Source organism: Miniopterus natalensis, chromosome 17, assembly GCF_054644295.1.
Source record: "Miniopterus natalensis isolate mMinNat1 chromosome 17, mMinNat1.hap1, whole genome shotgun sequence".
Lineage (NCBI taxonomy): Eukaryota > Metazoa > Chordata > Mammalia > Chiroptera > Miniopteridae > Miniopterus > Miniopterus natalensis.
The window spans coordinates 17054503-17077966 of NC_142097.1; the positions used below are offsets into that span (position 1 = coordinate 17054503).

At 50.8% G+C, this 23464-nt stretch overlaps 4 protein-coding genes across 5 annotated transcripts; 3 read left to right on the forward strand and 1 right to left on the reverse strand.

Moving 5' to 3' along the window:
• The first annotated feature begins 777 nt into the window (after nt 1-777).
• On the forward strand, nt 778-3574 carry VTN (vitronectin). Its single transcript, XM_016201895.2, has 8 exons — nt 778-847; nt 941-1060; nt 1136-1444; nt 1525-1664; nt 1929-2085; nt 2311-2460; nt 2879-3232; nt 3462-3574. Exons 1-8 carry the CDS (start codon nt 784-786, stop codon nt 3572-3574), a joined length of 1407 nt encoding a protein of 468 aa, XP_016057381.2. The 5' UTR covers nt 778-783.
• Nucleotides 3575-5284: 1710 nt separating this feature from the next.
• On the forward strand, nt 5285-6296 carry SEBOX (SEBOX homeobox). The gene is made up of 3 exons (XM_016201894.2): nt 5285-5445; nt 5590-5750; nt 5916-6296. The coding sequence occupies exons 1-3, from the start codon at nt 5415-5417 to the stop codon at nt 6294-6296; spliced, it is 573 nt and encodes a 190-aa protein (XP_016057380.2). The 5' UTR covers nt 5285-5414.
• Nucleotides 6297-8635: 2339 nt separating this feature from the next.
• VMA12 (vacuolar ATPase assembly factor VMA12) lies at nt 8636-13164 on the reverse strand. Its single transcript, XM_016201893.2, has 6 exons — nt 12947-13164; nt 11826-11899; nt 11411-11500; nt 10634-10676; nt 10310-10422; nt 8636-9969 (listed from the first exon to the last, which is right to left on the reverse strand). Exons 1-6 carry the CDS (start codon nt 13155-13157, stop codon nt 9874-9876), a joined length of 627 nt encoding a protein of 208 aa, XP_016057379.1. The 5' UTR covers nt 13158-13164; the 3' UTR covers nt 8636-9873.
• Nucleotides 13165-13352: 188 nt separating this feature from the next.
• POLDIP2 (DNA polymerase delta interacting protein 2) lies at nt 13353-21265 on the forward strand. 2 transcript variants are annotated; one of them, XM_016201877.2, is made up of 11 exons: nt 13353-13510; nt 14919-15000; nt 15822-15919; nt 16574-16670; nt 16838-16913; nt 17148-17255; nt 17675-17811; nt 18604-18630; nt 18830-18955; nt 20176-20255; nt 20796-21265. In XM_016201877.2, exons 1-11 carry the CDS (start codon nt 13353-13355, stop codon nt 20908-20910), a joined length of 1104 nt encoding a protein of 367 aa, XP_016057363.2. In that variant the 3' UTR covers nt 20911-21265. The 2 variants fall into 2 exon arrangements, with proteins under 2 accessions (XP_016057363.2, XP_087682147.1); XM_087826021.1 differs by lacking the exon at nt 18604-18630.
• Nucleotides 21266-23464: the final 2199 nt, after the last annotated feature.

Here is a 23464-nt window from a genome sequence, read left to right on the forward strand (position 1 = left end):
AGGGTGGGGACAGGAAGTGGCCTGCTCAGGAGCAGTGACTTAGTAGAAAACTCAGGAATCAAATCCATTCCAAAGGGTTAACCTTCACTCAATTTTCTGTGTTGTGAATACCAGCTTGGGGAAATCAATGCACCCAAGAGATGAACCCAGAAACAAAACTTTGTTCTTTTATGGTTAAAAGATTTCCCCAGGGTGCTTACCAGCATTCCTCCTACCCTCCCCCTTTCACTGCCCTAAATACACAATGAGTGGATGAGCCACACAGCCAGGATGTGCCTGATCAAACAGATCATGGATCAATACCATTTATGGAGACTGAAGTTGGGGCTACTCTAGGCACTGGTCATTTTGTCTGCTTAACTCATGTATTCTCCCAACACCCCATAAGGCAAGTATTGTTGGTCTCATTTTACCAAAAAGAAAACTAAGGCAGGTGAAGCAGTTTGCCCAAGGTCACACAGCCAGTAAGTGGTGGAGGCCTTCTTTCTGCCTTTCAGATGCACTGTACTATTTCCTTTTAGAGATGACCCTGACCTTGGCAAGGATCCTGTTTGCAGCTCTCCCAGGCTCTTCTTTCAGGTATGTAACCCTGGGCTACAGCAATCTCTGGGGGTCAGGGCACTGGAGGCTGGGCGGGAGGTTGAACAAACAGCGTCAGGGAAGGCAGCTCACTCCTTTTCTCTGATCCCCTCCCTTTCTGTCCCGCCTCTCCCTCTCTGTCTCAGGCATCAGAGCAAAGAGCACAGAACCCAGTACACCAGGCTCACGCCTAGAGGCCCTGCCATGGCACCCCCTAGGCCCCTTCTGATGCTGACCCTGCTGGCCTGGGTTGTTCTGGCTGATCAAGGTGCAGGAGGGTGTTGGTGGCCAGTTAGGCCAATGTAGGGTGGGCAAGGGTGGTCTGGGCTTGGCTGTGCCAACTGACACCCCCTCCCCACAGAGTCATGCAAGGACCGCTGCGCTGAGGGCTTCAATGCCGAAAAGAAGTGTCAGTGTGACGATCTCTGCTCTTACTACGACAGCTGCTGTGCTGACTACCAGGCTGAGTGCAAGCCCCAAGGTGCGTTCAGAATGGATGGGTGGGCCTGGGGTCCCCTCTGCAGCTGGAGACTCACACCACCCACCCTGTCCGCAGTGACTCGAGGGGATGTGTTCACTATGCCAGAAGATGACTACTGGGGCTTTGATCACGTAAGCACCACTGCCCCCCCACAGCCAGAGAACACCCACCTCAACCCTAACCTGCAGGCCCCATCTGAAAGGATTCCTCAGCACACCCCTCATCTGGACCATGTGGGAGAGACCCCAGAATCAGAACAGGAGGTCTCATGGCCTGAGAGTACCGATCAAGGGATCTTCGAATCCTCAGCAGAGGCACTGTGCAGTGGGAAGCCCTTTGATGCCTTCACTGACCTCAAGAATGGTTCCCTCTTTGCCTTCCGAGGTGACTACAGGGGCAGATCTTGGGAGTGGGAGGTCTGCCCTAGGAACATCCCCTCCCTCACACAGCCTCCTCCACTCTAGGGCAGTACTGCTATGAGCTGGATGAAAAGGCAGTGAGGCCTGGGTACCCCAAGCTCATCCGAGACGTCTGGGGTATAGAGGGCCCCATTGATGCTGCCTTCACCCGCATCAACTGTCAGGGGAAGACCTACCTCTTCAAGGTGCCACGCCCAGGGGCTGTGGATCAGGGTTGAAGGTATCTAGGCAGGAGTTGAGGGCTGTTGTGCTGTTGTTGGGCAGGGTCAGCAAGGAGGCTGAATCTTAGCCTGTGGTCCCTGGCTGGGGCTCTGTGAGGACAGGGAAGCCCAAGGTTCCAGGTCTTGGGTGACAGGTCTAGAACTGAGACTGCTGCCTTGGATGGGGGACTCTGCCTCTGTGCCCAGCCTGCCACCTCCTCACCTCCCTCCTCCTTTCCTGCCCTTTAGGGTAGTCAGTACTGGCGCTTTGAGGATGGTGTCCTGGACCCCGATTACCCTCGGGACATCTCTGAAGGCTTCACGGGCATTCCGGACAACTTGGATGCAGCCTTCGCCCTCCCAAGTCACAGCTACAGTGGACGGGAAAGGGCCTACTTCTTCAAGGGTACTAAGGGGGTGGAGGAGCTGGGGGTACTCAGGCAGTGGAGCAGTCTCAGTTTTTTTCCCACACTCCACTGAGGACAGGCCTAGATGATGTGTGTGTGTTTGTGTGTCGTGTCCCCCCCCACCCCCAACCCCGTGCTTGCCCTGCCGGGGCCTGGAGCTCCTAACTTCAACACTTTAACAGCCTCTGGGCTTCCCAGCCTTGCTCATGCCCACCCCTCTGCAGGGAAACAGTACTGGGTGTACGAATTCCAGCAACAGCCCAGTCAGGAGGAGTGCGAAGGCAGCTCCCTGTCAGCCGTGTTTGGACACTTTGTCATGCTGCAACGGGACAGCTGGAGGAACGTCTTTGAGTTTTTCTGGGGCAGATCCTTGGGTATGGAGGGAGGGCAGCTCTTGTTTTGTCTTCAAGAGGGCTGGGATCCCCGGGGCCGGGGGAGGGCTGGGCTGGCCAGAGGGGGCTGTGATTGTAGAGCTATCGACCCAAAGCTGTTTGCTCAGGCCAGACTTTGCATCTGTTTTGACCTTTGCGGGGAGGCTTGCCTCCACCTGGACCCCACATCTTGGACTTTGCCTAGCACAGCCAAGGGCACAACCAGCAGAAGGAGGGGCTGGGGTTGATATGGTGGAGGGAGGCCAGGGGAAAGGGCATTAAACAGGGAGTCAGAAGGCAAGGGTGCTGGGCTCAGCCGCTAGCTTGCTGTGTCCTTGGGCAAAGCACCCGCTGAACTGCCCCCGGCTGGGAGCAGGGTCCAGGCTCTCAAGGCTCCCCATTAACCCCTCCCCTGCCACAGGTGGTGCCGGAGAGCCTCGTTCCATCAGCGAGGACTGGCCTGGTTTGCCAGAGCAAGTGGACGCAGCCATGGCTGGCCGGATCTACGTCACAGGCTCAGCTCCCCTCTCCCCCTTAACCGAGAGTGCTAAGTTTGCGCACCCCGCTAACTCTAAGCGCCGCAGCCGCAAACGCTACCGGTCACGCCCTGCACCCGCCCGTGGCCACAGCCAGACCCGGAAATCCCGTTCGATCTGGCTGTCCTTGTTCTCCAGCGAGGAGAGTGGCCTGGGAACCAACGACTATAACTACGACTTGGACTGGCTTCTGCCTCCCAAATGCGAGCCTGACCAGAGCGTCTACTTCTTCTCAGGAGGTGGGAGCCCCTGCCACCCCTGCAGCTGGGTTAACAGTCGTCCTCCCTGTTCTTTCTAGTTCCCATGAGCTGAACTCAGCCCTTGGGCAGTGACTCCAGAGAGCCAGGCGGAGTCCTTGCCTGCACTGTGATGTTCACTTATCCTTCCAGGAGAGACCCGGGCTTCTCAGGGCAGCAGCGGGCAGGGCGAGACCGGGTCTCACACACTCTCTCCCAACCTCTCTTTCAGACAAGTACTACCGAGTCAACCTTCGCAACCGGCGAGTGGACACTGTGAGCCCTCCCTACCCACGAAACATTGCCCAGTACTGGTTGGACTGCCCAGCCCCTGGTCACCTGTAGGAGTCTGAGCCCATATAGCTGGGCCCTCCGCTGCTCCCTCCTTCAGCTTCCTCCTCCCAGCTCAATAAAGATCCCTTGGCCATGAGTTTAAGATTACTGTCCTGACTGGGGTAGACAGGCAGGAGGGAGGAATCTGCCTGGGTGAAAGAGGGGAAGCTGAGCTGTTAGGATGGCTTGGGAGAGGGGACAGAGAAGAGCCTCACTGTGTGTCCAGCCCATGTTGGGCTCAGGCCCTTTTTTTTTTTTTAGTGTATCTTTATTGATTTCAGAGAAAGGAAAGGAGAGAGAGGGAGAGAGACATCAATGATGAAAGTCATTGATTGGCTACCTCCCGCATGCCCTCGACTGGGGATTGAGCCCGCAACCCGGCATGTGCCCTGACCCGGAATCGAACCCTGATTGTCTGGATCCTAGGTTGATGCTCAACCGCTGAGACACACCAGGCCAGCCGGGCAGGCTCAGGCCCTTTACTGGAACCATAAAAGCTATGGGCTGGGGAACGCCTCATGAGTGCTAGCCCCTCCTCCTGACCTAAGCAGGAGCCTGAGCCCCTCTGATGATGACAGGAGTCACCAAACATCCCTTCAGCCCTGGGCTTGCTTTACCTCTTGGAGTTGACATCTGGGGTCTTGGAGGACAGAGCAGGGGTGAAGGGGTAGAGGAGATGGGGCTCTGGCTCTGTTTTCTGGCCATTCTGAGCCTGAAATGTGGTTATCTCAGACACCTGAGTCCCTAGGGAACTGGTCACTGTGCTCTCCCAGTGACCCCTTTCTTTGAGGACTCTGTCTTGGGTCTGAGGTGCAGGGCACTGAGGTTAGGAGAGGGAAGGCAGGGTCTCAAAGGAAATTCAAATGTACCTACTTCTCTTAGAAAGTGGCCCAGAAGACTTTTAAGGACGAATACAATATAAATACAAACATTTCTATTTTTAAAAAATGTTTTATTTATTGATTTTTAGAGAAAGAAAGGGAGAGGGATAGATAGAACATTGATGAGAGAGAAACATCAATCGTCTTCCTCCTGTGCACCTCCTACTGGGCATCCAGCTGGCAACCGGGGCAAGTGCCCTGACTGGGAATCAAGCCAGTGACCTCAGTTCATGGGTCGATGCTCAACCACTGAGCCACACCAGCCAGGCTACAAATAGCTTACTTAAAACCCCTCAATTGTACCTGTGGAACCTCCTCTGGTTTCAGGTTCCTGGACTCTATGAAGCCCACCTGGGCTTTCAAGGGGCCAGAGAGAAAGGGTTAGACGGAGGTAAAGCTCTAAAGCAGATCTGAGGGAGATCTAGTAGCGAGAGCTGCTCCCAGCCCTGCTGAGGGTGGGTGGCTCCAGCTCATCTGCTGTCCCGTCATCCTCCGCACCCTGTCCAGCCTCAGAAGCCTAGTCCTCAGTTGTGGCACAGGGCTCCACCCACTCTCCCCTGAAGGCAGCCAGCACCAGGCTGAGTGCTCCAGAGGGGCAGCTGAAGCACTGGGAGCACTGAAGAGAGGGATCTCTTTGGCTTCCTGGAATGAGTCCTGGGAGAATTTTCAGGAAGTAACAGGATTTCAGACACAGGCTGCCACAGTTTGCCATTCAAGGAGGAGAGCTAGGACCAGCTTCCTTTGTGAAGCCCTGGAGGAGCAGGGGGCCCAAAACATTTGCCCCACCTATACCCTGCCAAGCCCCATCAGTGCCCCGGCCACTTGTCTCTCCTCGAGCTAGATGATAAACCTCTCCCCTCCTGGAGGCGGGGCCAGCTAGCTCTCTGAGCAGGATAAAACCCCTAACGGAGGAGTCCCGTGTGGGCACAGCCTCAGCATGGCCCTCTGGCTCCTCACTCTCTGCCAGCTCCATGGCTAACCCTGCGGATGCATCGCCAACAGGTGATCTGGTGGGAAGAGTGGGCGGGGGGAGGATGTGATGGGGGAAATTTGGGCAGGGAGCAGATGCTTCAGGGTCTGTTGGGGGCTTTGAGGTTGGTGTAGAGGCTATTGGAGTCCTGGACTGACCCCCAACCCGGCCCACAGGCTATGCCAGTGGGCTGGGTCCCCACCGGAGAAAGCGGACCACCTTCAGCAGAGGGCAGCTGTTGGAGTTGGAGCGGGTGTTTGCGGCATGGCCCTACCCTGACATTGGCACCCGTGAGCATCTGGCCCAGGTCACCTGCCTTCCTGAGGCTAAGATACAGGTGAGCTGTGACCCCCTCTCAGGGTGGGGGTACTCTTGCACAGCCAGCTTCTGGGCTTGACCCACAGCTCCTTCTGAGTATCCTGCCTCTAAGTCCTGCTTTCCCTGTGCCAGGGGAGGGGGTACTGGGACCAGAAGAGAACACTTCTTCCTCCGCTCTTACCAGGTGTGGTTCCAGAACCGGCGGGCCAAGAGAATCAAGAACAGGAAGCCAGGAGGCCTAAGCCCCAGGCCTGAGCCCCCCCAGAGACCCTGTTCTCTTCCAGATACCCTCCAGCAGCCTCAGGAGCCCCAAATACTAGGCCAACTTCCACTCTCCAACAGCACACCTCAGTGCACCTCAGGGTGTCAACATGCCTCCTGTCCAGCTCCTGACTTGGATCCAGGGCAGGGCCAGGTGGGGGCTAAAGCTGTAGCTCCATGGGGGTCAGCTGGGGCTTCAGGGGTCCACCTTTCTTCAGAGCAAGTTACTTCTCAGACCTCACTGGGCAGCCTGTCTGACCTTATCTATACCTCGGCCATTGTCACCAACCTGGGCCACTCCTAATATAGGTTGAGAACTTGCAAACCCCCACCTCTAACTCCTGTAGCCCACCTGCCCCTTAGGACTGAACACATCAGAAGTGGATCCACACCCCCTTCTTTTACACAAGGGTGTTTTCTTATGGGAAGAATGTTTAGCTCAGGGACCCCTCCCTTCCACCATCTTCCAGGCCAGCCTAGATGTGGGTCTTATGGAGTAAGTGGAGCCTGGCTTCTGCTACCCAGCAATCTGTACCTCCTGGGGCATATGCCCAATATCTCGGCAGGAGGTACCTTCAGAGGGGTAAGGTGTGGGGCTATGTTTTCCACCTCTCCTGCCACGCCTGGTCCCGAACTCTTCTCATCCGAGCCAAAGGCACCTCCTCCCTCTAAAGAATGTGCAGCTGCCCCTCATCTTCAAGCCAGCACCTAACTACTAAGTGAGCTAGGATATTACAGTGTGCTAATCCTAATTCTAGACTGCAAGGGAACAACCCTTTCATAGTTGAGGGTCTCTTCTGACCTCCTACCACCTGGACAAATTAATCAGAATCATGGATCTGAAGATGAAGGGATATTAAAGTAATAAAGTAGAAATAGGAGCTTGGAGCTTACACTGATTTAATTTTCATAAAGATCAGATAGGCTGCCCTCTGACCTGGGGCTGTGGAGAGAGCCTGACAGATTTAGGATGTGGTAGGGTGGTGTGTGCATGGCAGCATTGGGTTTCGGTATCACTGTCATCTGTAATACCAACTAATCTCCAAATAAAACCCAAACTCTGTACCTTAATCTGGATTGTTGTGTGATGCAAATGAATGGGGATGAGAGGGCCATTTGCTTTTGAAATTTAGCTCCATTACCAAATCCCTAAATGGGTCAAGTTCCACACAGATTCTGGGTGGGAGGTATTACCCCAGCTTCTGCTGGGAATAGTTGAGACAGTTAACTGAAGGCCTTAGGGCTCTTGCTGAGACCCTGGGGAGGTGGGAACCTCTGCTGGCAACTCTTGCTCCTGATCCCACTGGTCCCAGGACAATCCCGCCGCCTCCTCTTCTGGAGCTGCTCTGCTTCAGGGAGGAAAGCATGGAGTCTGCAATCAGATGCAAATCCTGGCTTTGCCACGTAACCTTGCAACTCTCTGAATCTATGAGCCTGAAAATGGGGATGATACTTGTCTCCTCTCCATTTTGGAAATGAGAGCAATAATGTAGGTGAAGGGCTTCACGTGTGTGATGTGTTGTAAAAGCTCTCAACACAACACTAGTTCCCATTCCCTCTCTATACAGCAGGTCATGAGAAACTTGGAAGGGCCCAAACTTCCTGTTCCTCTGGCCTCCTGTTGAGCACTCCCATTTCTCCCCAGGAAGCCCTGGACCAAGACTGCACCAGAGAAAGCATGGTCTGGTGAGACAGAGGAAGTGACTGACTGAGAGCAGCAAGTTCCCTTTTCTGTGATGAGAACTGCAGGACAGGCCACCAATTCCTATTTCTAACTGTGCCCTTACAGAGAGAAACTACCTTGCACAGTGGCCATTTCCTTGGCAGGAACTAGGCTGTTTACCTCTCTATCCCCAGAAGCTAGCACAGTACTTGGGCCATAAAGGAGGTTTCAGTAAGTGCTCAATGCCACAGAAGCCTTTGGCTTGTGAGTCAGCTGGAATGAGGTAATGACCACGTTCTAATGAAAGGGGTGTGTGTGGAATGACCCCAATCTCATCATGAGAAGACACCCTGAGTCAGAAGCTATCTGAGGAGGCCTGCTCTTTAGCTAAAATTTGGAAGTCTTCCAACCTGAATGCAGGTACCTGGGGGATGTGAAAGCTTAAGGATATGCGGGTACCCTGGCCCACAGAGTTCAGCACAGGTAAGCGGAGCTAGGAATCTCCACAAAGCTTTAAAAACTTAATCTTAAAACAGTTTAGGTTGCTAGAAACACTGTAAAATGCCACCTACATTTTCCCCCCTCAGCTTTCATTTCTGCCAACCAACAACAGAAATCCTAAGTTTTCTCAACAAAGTGGTGAACAGAAGGGCCAAAACCCTTCTGTATTTCTTATATAGATATATTTCTTATATATATATATATATTTTACATATATATTCTTATATAGAATACTGCCGTGATAGGCTCTACTTGCTATGTATTAAGAAACAGGCAAACCCTGTAGAGGGAATGTCTACTCAGCCAATGAGTGTATAATTTCTAAGAACAGAAGAGCGCCGGGGAGGGGGGCACCAGAGCTCATGCAGTGAACAAATGGAAAGATGGAGCCTACCATTAGGAGCAGACCCTGCACAATTCTCAGAACTGTAAAAGTCTTTGGGCTCTTGTATTGTCACGGATTGGAAATAAAAGCACACTGAATGTAATAAATATTTATTGTGCCTTACACAGATTCTATCATCACACCACCAATCTAAGTTCTGGAAATTTAACATTACACAGAGACTTCAGGACCATCTAGGAGTCTTTGGCTCCATTTAACACAGGAAGGATCAGAGTAGGTCGTTTGATCTCTCTTACCCTCAGTTTTGTCTTCTGGAAAAGGGGCCTAAGACCATTTCCTTTTCCAACCTCCAAGATTGTGATAAAGACCAAAAGCAACTACATAAGACAATTAGTCAACTGTGAGCATTTACATACTATTTTTTGCATCTACCCAGACATGTCTGAGAACCCACATAAAACATCCTGTATTAGGCTCATGTATAAAAACATGTATACATATTCATAATGTATATATTAGGTATACACATTAATGTGTATGTTTATTCATATTTATATATATAATTAAATCTGAAAATTGCCCCTGTCCCTCCCTTTACTAGTTGAGGCATACTCTCCCCACAAACACAAACAAGTAAAGGGATTTTGCAATTAAAAGCAGATACACTGTTTTGCTACCTGAATTGTTTTCATTTTTGGAGACAGAGCAAAGGGTGCAGAGAAGGTGGGAAGTTTAAGGAGGGCTGGTGGATGGTAGAGAGGCAGAAGGAAGCACACAGAGAACCTGAGAAAGGCAAGCAGAAGGGAGAGGGCAAAAGTAGAAACAAAGATCCCACAAAGGTAGCTGCCTTACTTCCACTCCCACCATTCTGTACCAACCCACCTTCCTCTTCCTCTTCCCTGACGTCCTCTATCAGTTCCTCTTCCAGCATAACGTGGAGAAAGGGAATCCATTCTGTTTTCTTGGCGGCTTCAGAACTAAGTTACAGGTCAGCATCAAAGATGTGTGGAACAAGAACGACGACTGATATGTGCACTTGGGCAAGTTCAGGCAGTATGGGAAGGCCCGGACTCCATTCACTCTCAATGGAAAACCCCAGCCCCAGCAGTGCCCAGAATGGACTGGAGAAGGCAGAGAGCCATCAGGAGAAGGAGAAGGTACTGGCAGACCAGTCCTTTTCAGTTGTCTGAGTCTCCTCTGCTGCCCCCTCTGGAAAATGACAGAGGATGAGACTCTCCACAGAAACAGCAGGTAGCCTTGGCATGGCCCTGAACACAAAGAACCTGATGGGTTGACTGAGAGTCGGTGATTGGCAGCTGGGAGCCTGGAGCCCCTCCAAACCGTCTCCAGGTTTTGATGATGAAGCACCGGTTATATCTCTCCCAACTCGCCTTCCATCACCCGCACCATGACATATAGCTCGGCTAGACCCACTACAGAGGCGACGATCAACGCAGCCAGTATCCGCTGGGGAGGGAGAGAACCAGGCTCAGGGGATGGAGGCCAGCCACCAACTCTGCAGCCTCCAACACCTCTAATAAGGATGAAGAGGACCCCAACCCAGCCCATAAGCTGGAGGAAAGGGAAGAAAAGAGGATCTTAATTCTCTTGAGCTTATTATCTACCCACAAGACTACTCAAAAGCTCAAATGCTCCTCTAAGACTACTCAAAAGCTCAAATGCTCCTCTTTTTTAGTGCATAAATATTTGTTCAACACCTAACCTATGTAAGGCATTTTCACATACATCTCCCTTTCCCACTAACGCCCCCACCTGGAGCCCCCTATTCTGCCCAGTGCCTACTCACCGAGGCCATTTCTGTGAAGACATACTGGCTTCCAAGGTAAGTGCAGACAAAGGCAGCTGCCACCGTGACAATGAAGTTGAAGATGCTGATGACCAGAGCCTTCACTGACCTCACTTTGAGGAGGAATGCAGGAAAGAAACCTTTAGGTCAGCATCCTCCAGGAGGCCTTCTTGTCTCATAGCTGCCTCCCCCATCAACTGGGTTTCCCTTAAACAGCAAACCTGAATAGCTCAGGCTTAACCCCAGAACACTGGGGTGGGAAGAAGTGCCATGATTAATCCCTTGCAGGAACAGACTTTAGCATGTGACATCCTAGTATCTCACCTTCCTTGCCCAGGTCACTTAGAATCCCACCATGCCTTGAATCCTGGGAAAAAGCAAAAGCAAATGACTTCAGAACAGAAGCAGCTCAGAGGCAGCCCAGAGAGTATCCATATGTTAGTCTGGGCTCAGACCTTTTTATTCCCCAAAACATTACCTCTTTCTTCTCCATGGATTTTATACATATATATATAGATTTCAGAGAAGAAGGAAGAGGGAGAGAGAGAGTTGAAACATCAACGATGAGAGATGTCGTCATTGATCGGCTGCCTCCTGCATGCCCCTGACTGGGGATCAAGCCCGCAACCTGGGCATGTGCCCTGACTGGGAATAGAACCTCAGTATCCTGGGTACTAGGTTGATGCTCAACTGCTGAGCCACGCCTGGCCGGGCTCCATGGATTCCTTCGTCTGTGACCAGCTGGATTCTTTTTTGTACCACAGATTAAGCATTTCAAAGAAAGGACATAGGCTCCCAGTATTCATCTACCCCTCTACTGCTCCAGGGCAGGAGAATGCAGAGAATAGTAGGGAGCCCTGTCAGAAGAAAGGCTCCAATGCTCATTCCTACCTCTACAACTTGTAAGAATCAGACACCATCTAAGCCCAGAGTCTCAGGGAATGAATTGGGAATTATATTTGGTTTGCATGTAACACAGAGCATCTTTGGTCCTTAGTATATGAACCATTCTGTGTTGTTTCTTTCCTCTGTGCCTCTTCCCAGTGCAGGGCCCTGCTTTCCAGGGCTACTAAGTCCATGTATTGAAGAACAGGCCCTTACCTGACAGGTGACATTGCGGGTGATCCGCTTATATTCCTCATTGGCCAGCTGTATCTTAATTTTCTCCAAACGGGCAACTAGCTCTGGGTTCTAAGGCAGGAAAATAAAATGAGAAGGATGATATTCCCAGCTTGCTAGAAAGCATGTCACAATCATTGGTTTCAGGGGGCAAAGTACCGCTAAGGGTACAGGAGATCCATGTACCAGTTCTGCCTCCACTCCTTTGGAAACTGTTTTTTATGGATGTTTTCTAAGCTGTCAAACATGGAGGACAATATCTGGTTCCCCCCTCCTCAGCTCCCAAGGATTTAAAAGACAAATTTTTGAACCCAAAAGTTGACCTATAAATCTGGATGTATCACAAATAAGCTCAACTCAGCCAACACCCACTCTCACAAATATATCCCTTACATACCCTAGGAGGCTTCACCACCTCTGGGAGATAGATTTCACTGCCTTCTAGGAGCTCATGAAGGTATAGTATGGAATCTGCAAAGAAAAGATTTCCACAAACATAATGATCCATAGAGCTAAACTCAAAGCATTAAGATCAGAGAAGGTCTTTCTATTCTTTTGACTAAAATAAAACACGAGCATTCCTATACTAGTTCATCTCCAGAATCATTTTCAATTAGGAAGAATGTAAGAGAATTCCACATAATCATCTCCTAGTGCTGCACAGCTGAGTTTAACTGTCAACTCTCAATTATCCTGGCAATGTCACAGCTAACATGTAAGCAAGCGATTTACATTTGCCTTTAGGTTAAGTCATTTCGGTGGCCATGATAGAACTGCCCTGAATAGGTTTAAGTCTTAGTGAATACTCAGAGGACACTGTACTAGAGGATCTCTAAAGTCCTTTTTAGTTCTAACAGTTAAGCAGTCTACCCTTTGCACTTCTCGGTGGGCTATGCTAATTCTGACAAAAGACCTCACATGCCAGTATGTCCTGTTTCCTCCCTTTACCCTTAAGGGATCTGAGGCCCAAGGAAATGATTTCTCCAATGGGAGTCAGTGACAGAGCTAGGACTAGAACTCATTTGCTTCTCCCAGTTCAGATTTTTCAACACAGCTTTCTATCATCCTATCACACACACACAAAAAAATTCAGATTTGACTACTTTTGCTTTTGAGATGGGAAGAAATACAGATTCCCAAACAGGACAAACGCACTATGCTTAGTTGGTTTCTGATGTGGCTTAAAAGGAAGAAACTGAACCTGTGAGGTGGTACTGGGTTAGAACTTGGACTTCCTGAAGGATCAGGTGGGCCTACTTGGGCCTGGAAGTGAAGTGGCGACTCTCAGGAAAGCAGAAATTGCACCAATAAATTTTGTAATCCATAAGAAACTCCCATGGAAGTTGGGAAGGGAGTAAGTTGCCTTAGGATTTATGAGGCGACTCTTGGGTTGGCTCGATGACCGTTTCGCGAGCGAAAGAGAGATGAATAAAGATGCTAGATGCGGGAAAAAGACCTCAAGAAGGAACAGACTCTGGAAAAAAAGGAGGCGACTCCGAACTGGAGAACGGGCCTCACCCCTTTCTCTCAGGTGCTGGTGCAGATCTCGGACCAGGCGGAAGGAAACCAGGCGTGTGGGGCCACTAGAGCCATCACCGCCCTTGTGCTTCTTCCCCAACGCAGCCTCAAGCTCTGCCCGCAGCTTCCGTGGCAGCTGCTCTCGCTCCAGCTCCCCGCCAGGGGCCAAAGCACGCACAAGCCGCTCACCAGCAATCAAGTAAGACGCCATTTCTAGCCCACTCTACGGTCAGGTGACCCCCGAGCAGGGACTTCCGCCGGAAGGAGCACGGAGCTGGCTGGGCGAGGCGGGCCAGAGGGCCAAGGGGGCGGGGCGCGGCGCGGGGCAGTGTGGGGCGGGGGCGGGACGCCTCCCGGCCGCGGGTCGGGCCCTGTGTCAGCAGCACAGCAGACGCTCGGGGGGGACATGGCGGGCTGTGTGGCCCGGCGGGCCCTGGCCGTGGGCAGCCGCTGGTGGTCCCGGTCGCTGACCGGGGCCCGGGGGCCAAGGCCGCTCTGTGCGGCAGGTGGAGCTGGGGCCTTCCTACCAGCGGCGAGCACGACGCGGAGGCACCTCTCGTCCCGGTGAGGGACCGACCGCGGGGCAGGGGCCCGTAGCCTAGGGAGCGTGTTCCTGGCCAGAGAGGAGGCCAGGAGGTCTGGGCCCCTGAGAGTGATTGGAGTTCGACACAGAGAGGGTCCCCTTCGGGAGCCGACCTGCGCCGCCTGGGATGTGTGCCAGGAGCAGAGAAGGGAGCGCGCTCCAGACCCCTGGGTTGTGCGGGGCTGGCTCTGAGGGGGAACCAGTAACCCTCCTAGTGAATCCTACCTCCCCGAGTGGAGATCTTCCAGCGCTGCTGTTAGTGGACAGCCTTTTAGTTAAGTCCTAGGGCTTTTGAGTTTGACGGGCCCCCCCCCCCCCAGCCCCGGATTGAGGCAAGGCCTCCCTTAGAAAGATGTTCTAAGTTGAAAACAGGACTTGAGCCTGAACCCTGCACGGCCCCCCCGGTTTCAGTGTGACCCTTGGGGAGACCGGTTCTCTCTATGTGATTTGGTGAAGGGGGCTTGAGGCCATGGGGATGGTGTGAACATTATCTCTAGGGATGGGACAGGCAGATCAAATTGGGGCTAGTGGATCAAGTAGGAGGAAACATGGCCACATCTCAAAAATAGTAAGAATAACAGTGCTTTGAAAAGCCCCTAGAATAAGCACCTGTCCAGAGAGGTCGCTGCTCAGAGAACTGGCCTTTTAGTGGCTGAGATTAGACACTTATATTGGGGAGAGATTATGACTATTTGCATTTTCAGACCCCTGTGCAAACTGATGTAAATCTGAACAAAAACTAGATTGGGAGACTACTAGGTGCAATGTAGGGAGTACAGTAGGAAATCTAGAGAGGATGATGAAGCCCTTCAAGCGCAAAGTGAAGACTGCAGTTTGGGGGAGGGGGGCTGACAGGCATGGAATTATAACACAGAACAACAATTTTTTGAGCTCCTGGTACACACTAGGCTCTGAGGGGTAACACTGGCTAATCAGACACAGTCATTGCTCCCAGGGAACTTGGTCTCTAATGGAGATAAGACATGGATACAAATAACTGAAATGCAAGGTGGGAAGGACAGTTAAAGTGCTGTGGGAGATCAGGAGGGTGGCTCAGGGAGGAAAGGGAGACAAGGAGCACAATTAAGCAGGGTATGAAGGCGCAACATGAAGAATGCTGAGAATGGAGAGAAACAGTGATCTGGGAGCTCAGACCTAACATGGCAACCAAGGAGGAGCCTGTGGCTGGACCTTAGAGGAGGATAGGCAGAAGCTCTGTGGAGTGGTGATGTGGCAAGACCCTTACCTATTGTTTCAGCTGGCCCCACAACCTGACCCTTCTCTGATGTCACGGCCTTGGCCCTTTGGTATCTTAATAGCCTTTTCTGATGGATAAGTTCTGTTACCTCTTTAGCTGCTCAGTTGCTTGTTCTTGTCCTTCCTAATCAGAAACCGACCAGAGGGCAAAGTTTTGGAAACAGTTGGTGTGTTTGAGGTGCCAAAACAGAATGGAAAATACGAGACTGGGCAGGTGAGTGCTGGGCTGGGTCATCTTTCATTTTCATGGTGTAGCTCTGTTTCTGAAAGGGTCAGATTTGGCTATAGGATTGAATGTTTTGGTTTTCTGCCTTGGTGTTTGGTGCCAGACCAGAGTCACAGATGTTTAAAGGTGGGTTTCTGTTTTCCTGGATTTGAACGCATTTCATGTATCAGTGGGTTCTCTGTCCAAATTAGTGTGGACAGAGATGGTTTGGACTATAGCGAGGAGAAAGTCACGTTACTGAAGAGTCCTCTAACATTGTGGATGGTGGGAAGCCAGTGTAGGGAGTGTTCAGAAAGCACACCTTTGGTGCTTTATTATCATAGTTGAGCTCTTCCACAGTGTTGTAAACTCTCGGTCTGAGGCTCTTTTTCTCTATCAGCTTTGTGCCAAATGCACTGAGATAGATTTAGGCTTCTTGTAGGTAAGGAGGACTTTTTGTTTTTTCCAACATTTTGTATACCTACAATGGACTGGGCATTGTGCATTGGAGTTAAATCAGAAAGCAGTGCCTTTGTGGACTTGACAGTTTAGAAAGGGATTATGATATGCAAATGGTCAATGGCTGTGCACTGGGCTAAGTGGAGGGGAGGTCAGGGAACACTTCTTAGAGGCCTACATACTGGCCTGAAGGATGAGTAGAAGTCAGCCAGGAAGGGAGAGGGTAAGAGTGTTCTGCAGTTGGGTGGATCACGGAGTTCAAGGAAGAGTGCCAAGACCGTGTGCTGGAGTTGTCACACCTGTGCTGCTTTGTGGTCTGGGTCCCACCTGCATGCACTTGCTGGCTCACTGAGGCCTCTCTTTCCTCCCAGCTTTTCCTTCACAGTGTTTTTGGCTACCGAGGTGTCGTCCTATTTCCCTGGCAGGCCAGACTCTATGACCGGGACGTGGCTTCTGCAGCTCCAGAAAAGTAAGTTGCCCTGCATTGTGCCTCACAGTGTCCTCAGAAGGAGGCCTGACTCGTGACAGATGTAATTGGGATTCTAGGAGTAAAGATAGCATCTTCCTGGGCCTTAGGAACAGCCCCAGAGTACTCCCTGGTACTAATGCTGAGTGCCAGGGACAGTCTTAAGCAGAGGATCCCTTTAGGCCTCTGCAGGATACTCTCCCAAGCTATTCTCGGTTTGCATTATAATTACCCAGAAGGCATTGGGGGACTAGCCATCTTGATTTCTGGACATTCAGTTAGAATCTTCCCCTTAATCTCTTATCATCATTAGAATACATTAAAAAACAAAAGGCCCAGCTTCATTCAGTGACCACAGACAGCCCCTGGAATGTGAGAAGTGTAGGGTACTCGGGCTCTAGGGACTGAGGCAGGAATTTGATTTTCTCAGCATCTGCTCCTTCTTCCAAGAGGCAGCCAGAGAGGACAAATGATGACTCTGTGCCATGGGTCCTCCACATTCCATTGTTTGCCCCTGACTGGGGAGCAGCTGGGCTGGGTGTTGCTAAAGCCCCTTCAGATCAGGCACCAGTTTAGATGAGGAGGGACTGGGGTGGGGAGCTGGGGCAGACACTGATTCGGTTTCTCTTCGGGTGATCTTGGGCTTCTACCCTGTAGAGCAGAGAATCCTGCTGGCCATGGCTCTAAGGAGGTGAAAGGCAAAACTCACACTTACTATCAGGTGCTGATTGATGCCCGAGACTGTCCACATATAGTAAGTAAGCAAGAAGGCTGGGCTTGGGGTTCCTTTCCATGGGAAAGGCCTGAACCCCAATGGAGACTAAGGGAGGGAGAGGGCTCAGACAGCCCAGATCAGTACTGGTCCCCAAGTCCTCAGGACTGGAGAGTGACTAAGAAAGGCTGACTTGCTTCTTGCCTTAGTCTCAGAGATCTCAGACAGAAGCTGTGACTTTCTTGGCTAACCATGACGACAGCCGGGCCCTCTATGCCATCCCAGGTGAGTATGAGCATCTGAATTGTGCCTGTCAATGTGGGGTTTGGTGTGTCTCAGGGAGATGATTTGGATGCCTTTCTGATGTCCTCTAATCTGCTGGGAGGGATTATAGATGCTGAGAGCTATGGTACCAGGGTTATCCCATCCTAGGACAAGGCCAGGAATTGTGTTTCTTCTCAGCCCTGTTCCTCCCCTCTCCTACATGAGTTTCACTGTCTCTTTGCCTCTTTGTGCCAGGACTGGACTATGTCAGCCATGAAGACATCCTCCCCTACACCTCCACCGATCAGGTTCCCATTCAGCATGAGCTCTTTGAAAGATTTCTTCTCTATGACCAGACAAAAGGTAATCTTTCAAGAAGAGAAGCTGGGGAAGGAGGGCCCTTTCTTCAAAGATAGTATTGTAGAAGTAATTTCAAAGCTCTGTTTCCACAATTTTATTCAGCCTCCCATTAGACCTGTCAGGTGGATGGCTATGGAAACAGGCTGAGATGAGAAGGGACTCAAGATTTCTAGTTAGTGGCAGAGCGAGGTCTGAAAACCAGGGTTCTTAACTCCCAGTCCAGTTCTCTTCCCATGATGCCACATACCTTCTCAGGGCTTCTTGGAAGCAGCTCTGTGCCTTCTAGCCTGTGTTTTGCTTCACATTTGGGTGTCTTGTTTACCTGGGCCACCACTGGGAAGGGTTTTCTAGGAGGGGCAGTTGGAAAGTGGGTATAATGCCCTGGACTCTGTCTGGACTAACCAGTCATCCTTTTGCCCCAGCACCCCCTTTTGTGGCTCGAGAGACACTACGGGCCTGGCAAGAGAAGAATCACCCCTGGCTAGAGCTCTCCGATGTCCATCGGGAAACAACCGAGAACATCCGTGTCACTGTCATCCCCTTCTACATGGGCATGAGGGTATGTGCCCAGCATGGCCCCTTTCCTTAGGGCTAGGCCCCCAGATTCTCTATGGTATTCCCAGTGTGACTGCTGGAGCAGATTCCACATTTCAAGCATGTGCCTGTGCTTGTGCGTCTGAATCCTCCATGTATTGGGTGGGGTTGAGCAGCCTCTTGGCAATGGCTGACACCAAGACCTAGAGCAGGGAAACCTTTGGGTCCCAGGAGGAGTCCTCCAGGCTGATTCTTCCTTCTCTTCTGGCTCAAAGGGAGCCTTGTTTATGAAGAATATACACATACTTGTCTAAATCATTGTAGGCTGATCCTCATACTTTTTATGCATTAGTCAAATATTTTTTGAACTATTTCTTGCCTGGCTGTAAACTAGGTCCTGGGGATAAAGATAAAATAATACATTGTCCCTGCCTTCCAGACCTCATGGTAGTGGAGGATGTCAACATACACCATACCAAGTAACGTAATAAGGTTGGGCTATGGTAGGGCCGAAGAGGAGGGCAGTGGCCTGGGCCAGCAGTGAGGGGTAGGGAGCAGCAGCTGGCAGGGATTTGGTCCAGAGAAAGCGATGAGTCCTGTGAATAAGAGGAAAAGAGGCCAGGAATGGACCCAGGGGAGGCTGTCCCCTCACAGTGGGCTTGTTGGCTGTAGTTCAGTCATCATCATCCACAGATACAGCATTGTTCTGGCTCTGCAGCCTTCCTGGAATATGTCTACTCCATTGGAGAGATGTTGAGTGGAACACACTTGATCCTGCCCTCTTCTCTGGGACTTAAATTCTTTTTTCCCCCCGCAGGAAGCCCAGAATTCCCACGTCTACTGGGTGAGTGTCTTCCCCGGGGTAGGAGGACCTGAGGAGGGGTGCATGGGGGGACAAATTAGATAAGGGAGTTTACGTCTGGGGAGTGGGGCCTGTGCAATGCAGGTGTCAGCCTTTTTTGCCTTTTGCGCTCTTAGAATTTTGGGCAGACTAGTCCAAAGTTTACTTTCTCAGATGTGAACTCTCTCCCCCACTCCCACAGTGGCGCTACTGTATCCGCTTGGAGAACCTTGACAGTGACGTGGTACAGCTCCGGGAGCGACACTGGAGGATATTCAGTCTATCTGGCACCTTGGAGACAGTGCGAGGCCGAGGGGTGGTGGGCAGGGTAAGCATCATCATTAATGGGCCAATAATTCCCAGTCCCTGGTCCGGCCCAGCAGGCTCGGGGGCTTAATGTGTGGTTTCTTCCTCCTCTGTGGTTAGGGACAGAGGCTCTGGGTGTGAATGCATTGGTGAGAAACATTACAACTCTGTGAGATAGGTTTCTTACAACCCATTTCACAGATGGAGAAAATGAGACTAAGTTAAATAACTAGCCTATGGTCCCATAGCTAGTGGTGGTAGGACCTAGATTGGAATCCAAGTAAGTCTGAAATTGAAGCTGGTGTAGCCCTAACCATCGTGGCTCAATTGGTTGGAGCACCGTCCTGTGCACTGAAGGGTTGTGCGCTCGATTCCTGGTCAGGGCACATACCCACATGGGTTCAGTCCTCGGTTGGGGCATGTACAGGAGGCAACTGATTGATGTTTCTCTTTCTCCCTTCCTCTCTCTAGAGCCAATGAAAAACATCATTGGGTGAGGATTAAAAAAAAAAAGCTGGTGTCGAGTTTTTGCCAGCACAGAGCCTTTTTAAAAATTGAATTTGAATGCCCTTAGATGGGGCATGCACCCCCCACTACTCCTGGTGTCCGTTTGCCTTTTTACATGCTTACATCTTCTGCTGGTCCTTGAGATCTGATTTTTCAATTCCTGTACTACCCCACCCTATTTCCTGAGGAATAAAGTCATGAAAAGTGGGCAGGGGTCACATTTAACAAGCATTTATCTAAATCAGCAGGGACTTAGGGAAACGGTAGGATAGAGAGTAAGGATAGGGCTTTGGAGTTGGGTAGTCTGGCTTCAAATGCCATCTGTGTTCTTCACTCACCATGACTTTGGGTAAGTTATTTAACCAAAATCTCAGTTTCTTACTGCTGAAATGGGGATTATATCTATTACCTTATGAGTCCTTGGAGACTTGAGTTAGCCAGGGTTTGCAGAGCACTGCCATGGGGCCTTCCACTTAGGCACTCAGTGAATGGACGCTGGGAGGGGTATTTACAAAGTAGGTCCTATGCTTAGCATCTCTGCCCGGTGCCCTCAGATCTTTCCCAGAGTTAGAATAAAAGGCCTAGGTCCATGGCTGTGCAGTGGCGGAAGCACTGGCAGGCTGTCATTGTGGGAGGCATGAGGGGGCATCCAGTCCTGATGAACTGGCAGTAGCATCTGTCCCCAGGGTACAGGGAGCTTGTCTGGCCTGACCTGTTTTGCCTGAACCCTGACAGGAACCAGTGTTATCCAAGGAGCAGCCTGCATTCCAGTACAGCAGCCACGTCTCCCTACAAGCTTCCAGTGGGCATATGTGGTGAGTGAGCATGTGCTGGGGCTGGGGCTGAGGCAGGGGCAGTTTAACCACAGACACAAGCTGCAGGTCAGAAAAGTGGGAGCTCATAGCTTGCAATTAACCCTGGGCCAAGTTAAGTCCTGAGGCGGAACCTTACCTGCCATTCATTGTTGGGGGGGACTCATCTGATTTTTTATGACTGTGTTTGCTGGTTCCCTGTGGTTTTGTGGACTAAGAACTTAAGCCAAAGAGGTCTGGTGATTTGATGATGCAGAGTTGCCTACATAGTTAATTTTCCCTCCTGGTATTTTACTCCTTAACCTGAAAGTATAGTTGGGTTTTTTATGCAGTGTGCATCTAAGGGTGAGAATCAGGACAGTTGTATTTTTTTCTTTCATGAGGGCCAGGAAGGGCTCTTGGGTCTCTGGACCAGTGTTATGCTGGCACGAGTGAGGCCTGCCCTATCCTGCTGTGGTTCTGGAGCTGAGGGCATAGGGCTACCCAGATCCTCAAGAGGGCCTCAGCCCTCCCTCCTTCTGAACTAGCTTCTCTGACCTACAGGGGTACGTTCCGCTTTGAGAGGCCTGATGGCTCCCACTTTGATGTCCGGATCCCTCCCTTCTCCCTGGAAAGCAATAAAGATGAGAAGACACCACCCTCAGGCCTTCACTGGTAGGCCAGCTGAGGCCGAGTGGCCAGGCTCGGTTCCTGAAGAATAGCACTCATCCCACAGTTGCTGCAGAACTCTTCATCATGGGCCACAGTGGGTCTCTTAATTGTTTGCACCATTTGAATATGGGGTTCTTTTTTTGGTGAGTGGGCTATAACTGTTTTCTCCAGAAGATCCATGTAGGACTCCTCCAAGGCTCACCTCCCCTGTAAGCCCAGCCTACATTGTGTTCCAGTAGAGCTTTCCACCAGGACCTCTGTGTTCAGCTGCCACACGCCTGGAGTTTCCTGGTCTGTCACACAAGTTGTTTGGAACGTGAGGTTTGGTCAATAAACCAGTGCACGCTTGGCCACCCTTGCTATTTCTGCCCCCAGGGTCTCATGCTCTCGTTTTGACCCAGAGGGGCCCCTTGATTGCTTTCCTTGCTCTCCTTTCAGGAAGCTGCCCCTTCTACTAGGGTATGTATGTTTCCCTCCTGAGGCTTGGGGTTGGCTAGGCATCTCTCAGGATCACTGTGCCTCTCAGTCAGTGGGGTGGGGGCTGGGTTGGACTCTTGTTCTCTTTACCTTCTGCCAAGTGCGGAGTGGGAGGCCAACATCAGAGGCAGAGTGGCCTGACCCTTAGTGCTGGCCAACCACTGGCATCTCTGGCTTCATTGGGCCTGGGAGAGGAATGAGGGAAGCTAACCAGGCTTCCTGGAGCAATGGGCTTGCCAGGCACGTGCACAAATTTGTTGCGCCTGTAGACTACAAAGGTGGAAATTCAGCCAAGGAGCTTTAGGTATGGGTGGTGGCTAAGCCAAGCTACTTTGAGCTTTTTACAGATCTCCAAGAGCCAGAGATGAAATATGCTGCATTTTGCCCTGATTCTTAGGGTTCCTGCTTCCCCGCTACCACAGCAATTGTTAAACAGGCTATTCTTGAATTAATATTAACATTAAACCTCAGTTTCAGCCCTTATTAGTGTTGTCCTTAATCTTCCACCAGGGGGAGCCAGGGTTGCAGGACAGCTGAGTGCAATTGGACTTAACCACCTAGGGAGAGCACAAGGTCAGGCGGCGAACACAAATACAACAACCACGTCCATAGCAGCGAGCTGACCAAGCTTTACTCACTGTAAGCACAGCTCTGTACCACTGTAGTGTAACAATTTTATTAGAAATTAGTGTTTGTTTCCATCACCTATGCTGAACAACAAAGAATTGTAGTTGTATGATAAGTAGTTCCCTCCGGCCAGGATCTGTGCCATCTATGAGGCAGACCTTGGTCAGATAACAAACAATAAAACCCAATACTGGTATGTGTCCTTAACAGTAGGCTTCTAGTTTTCTGAGAAACTGATGAGAAGGTTTGACCTTCACCCACATTTTTTGTTTACTTTTCCCCTGGGCTGCTCAGAGTTGAAAAATTCATACAACCAAGAGCTGCTTTCTGAATGGGGCTGGGAAACTCAAAATTCTCCAAGCCCTTACACCACAAAGTCTAACTTAAAAGCTAAGATTACTTCAGTGAGCTCAATGTTAGTATTTTTCTTAAGAACAAGGAGATATTTTCAATCAGAGAAAGTGTCTTAGAGTTCCAGACTATCGTGCTCAGGAAGAAAGACTAGTCACCATTGAGACAGAAGAGGATTTGAATGTCAGAGCAGTAAAGATGCTACAGGGGCAGTGAAGGTCAAAGGACAGTCAAAATACTTCAGTGGGAAGCTGGGACTTTGAGTATTAAAGGGCTTCAGGAGGAGCTGAGGAATTAGGCCAGTGGCCTCAGAATTAATCCAGGCTCTGAGAAAGGCCCAAAACCAAAGCCAGAATCTGGCCCAAAATGGATTTGTCCTCTTACTACTCCACTGAGGGCTGGAAGAACTGTCATAGCAGATCACCAGGCTCCCTCACCTGAAAGTCTTTATACATTCAAAACTGTGACAAGTGTAAAATACCTGATTAGGGTCACATTTCCCTTGCCCCATTATGTAATTTCAGGTCCTTGTTGAGTGTCTCCTAACCCTGGCCAGGCATCTGCCTATAGGCTCTGTGGATCAGCCATGAACACAGCCACCTAGGGGCTTACTGTAAGAGTAGTTGAGATGCACTTGATAACCTATGTCCCTTCCCAAATGAGTGGGTATGCTGCTTTGTTATTTGTTAGACTGGCTGGACATTCCCTTCCTGATGGCATTCCTTTGGGAAGGAATTCAGATAAGCAGCTTCTCAAGGGCAAAGCCAAACAGAATGAAAACCAAAGCCCTAAAAACCAAAGCCCTGAAGAGGAACTTGTATCCTTGCCCAAGAGCTGGTGCTTGGCATCTCCATGACCAAGTTACCCAACAAGAAAGAAATGGAGAAACCTTTCAAGGGGCTTAGACTGCTCACATTATCCTGTGTTTAGAGACTCACCCAGGAAAGAACCACCATCCCCAGCCAGGACACAAAACCAATAGCATGGGTGGAGGCACAGGATGTATGGCCAAGCACACACAATCTCTGCACAGGGCTGCAGAGAATGAACTCTTCAGTGCCCGTGGGCTCCATAGCCTTCCTGCTGTGGCTCATGCTCCTGGCCCC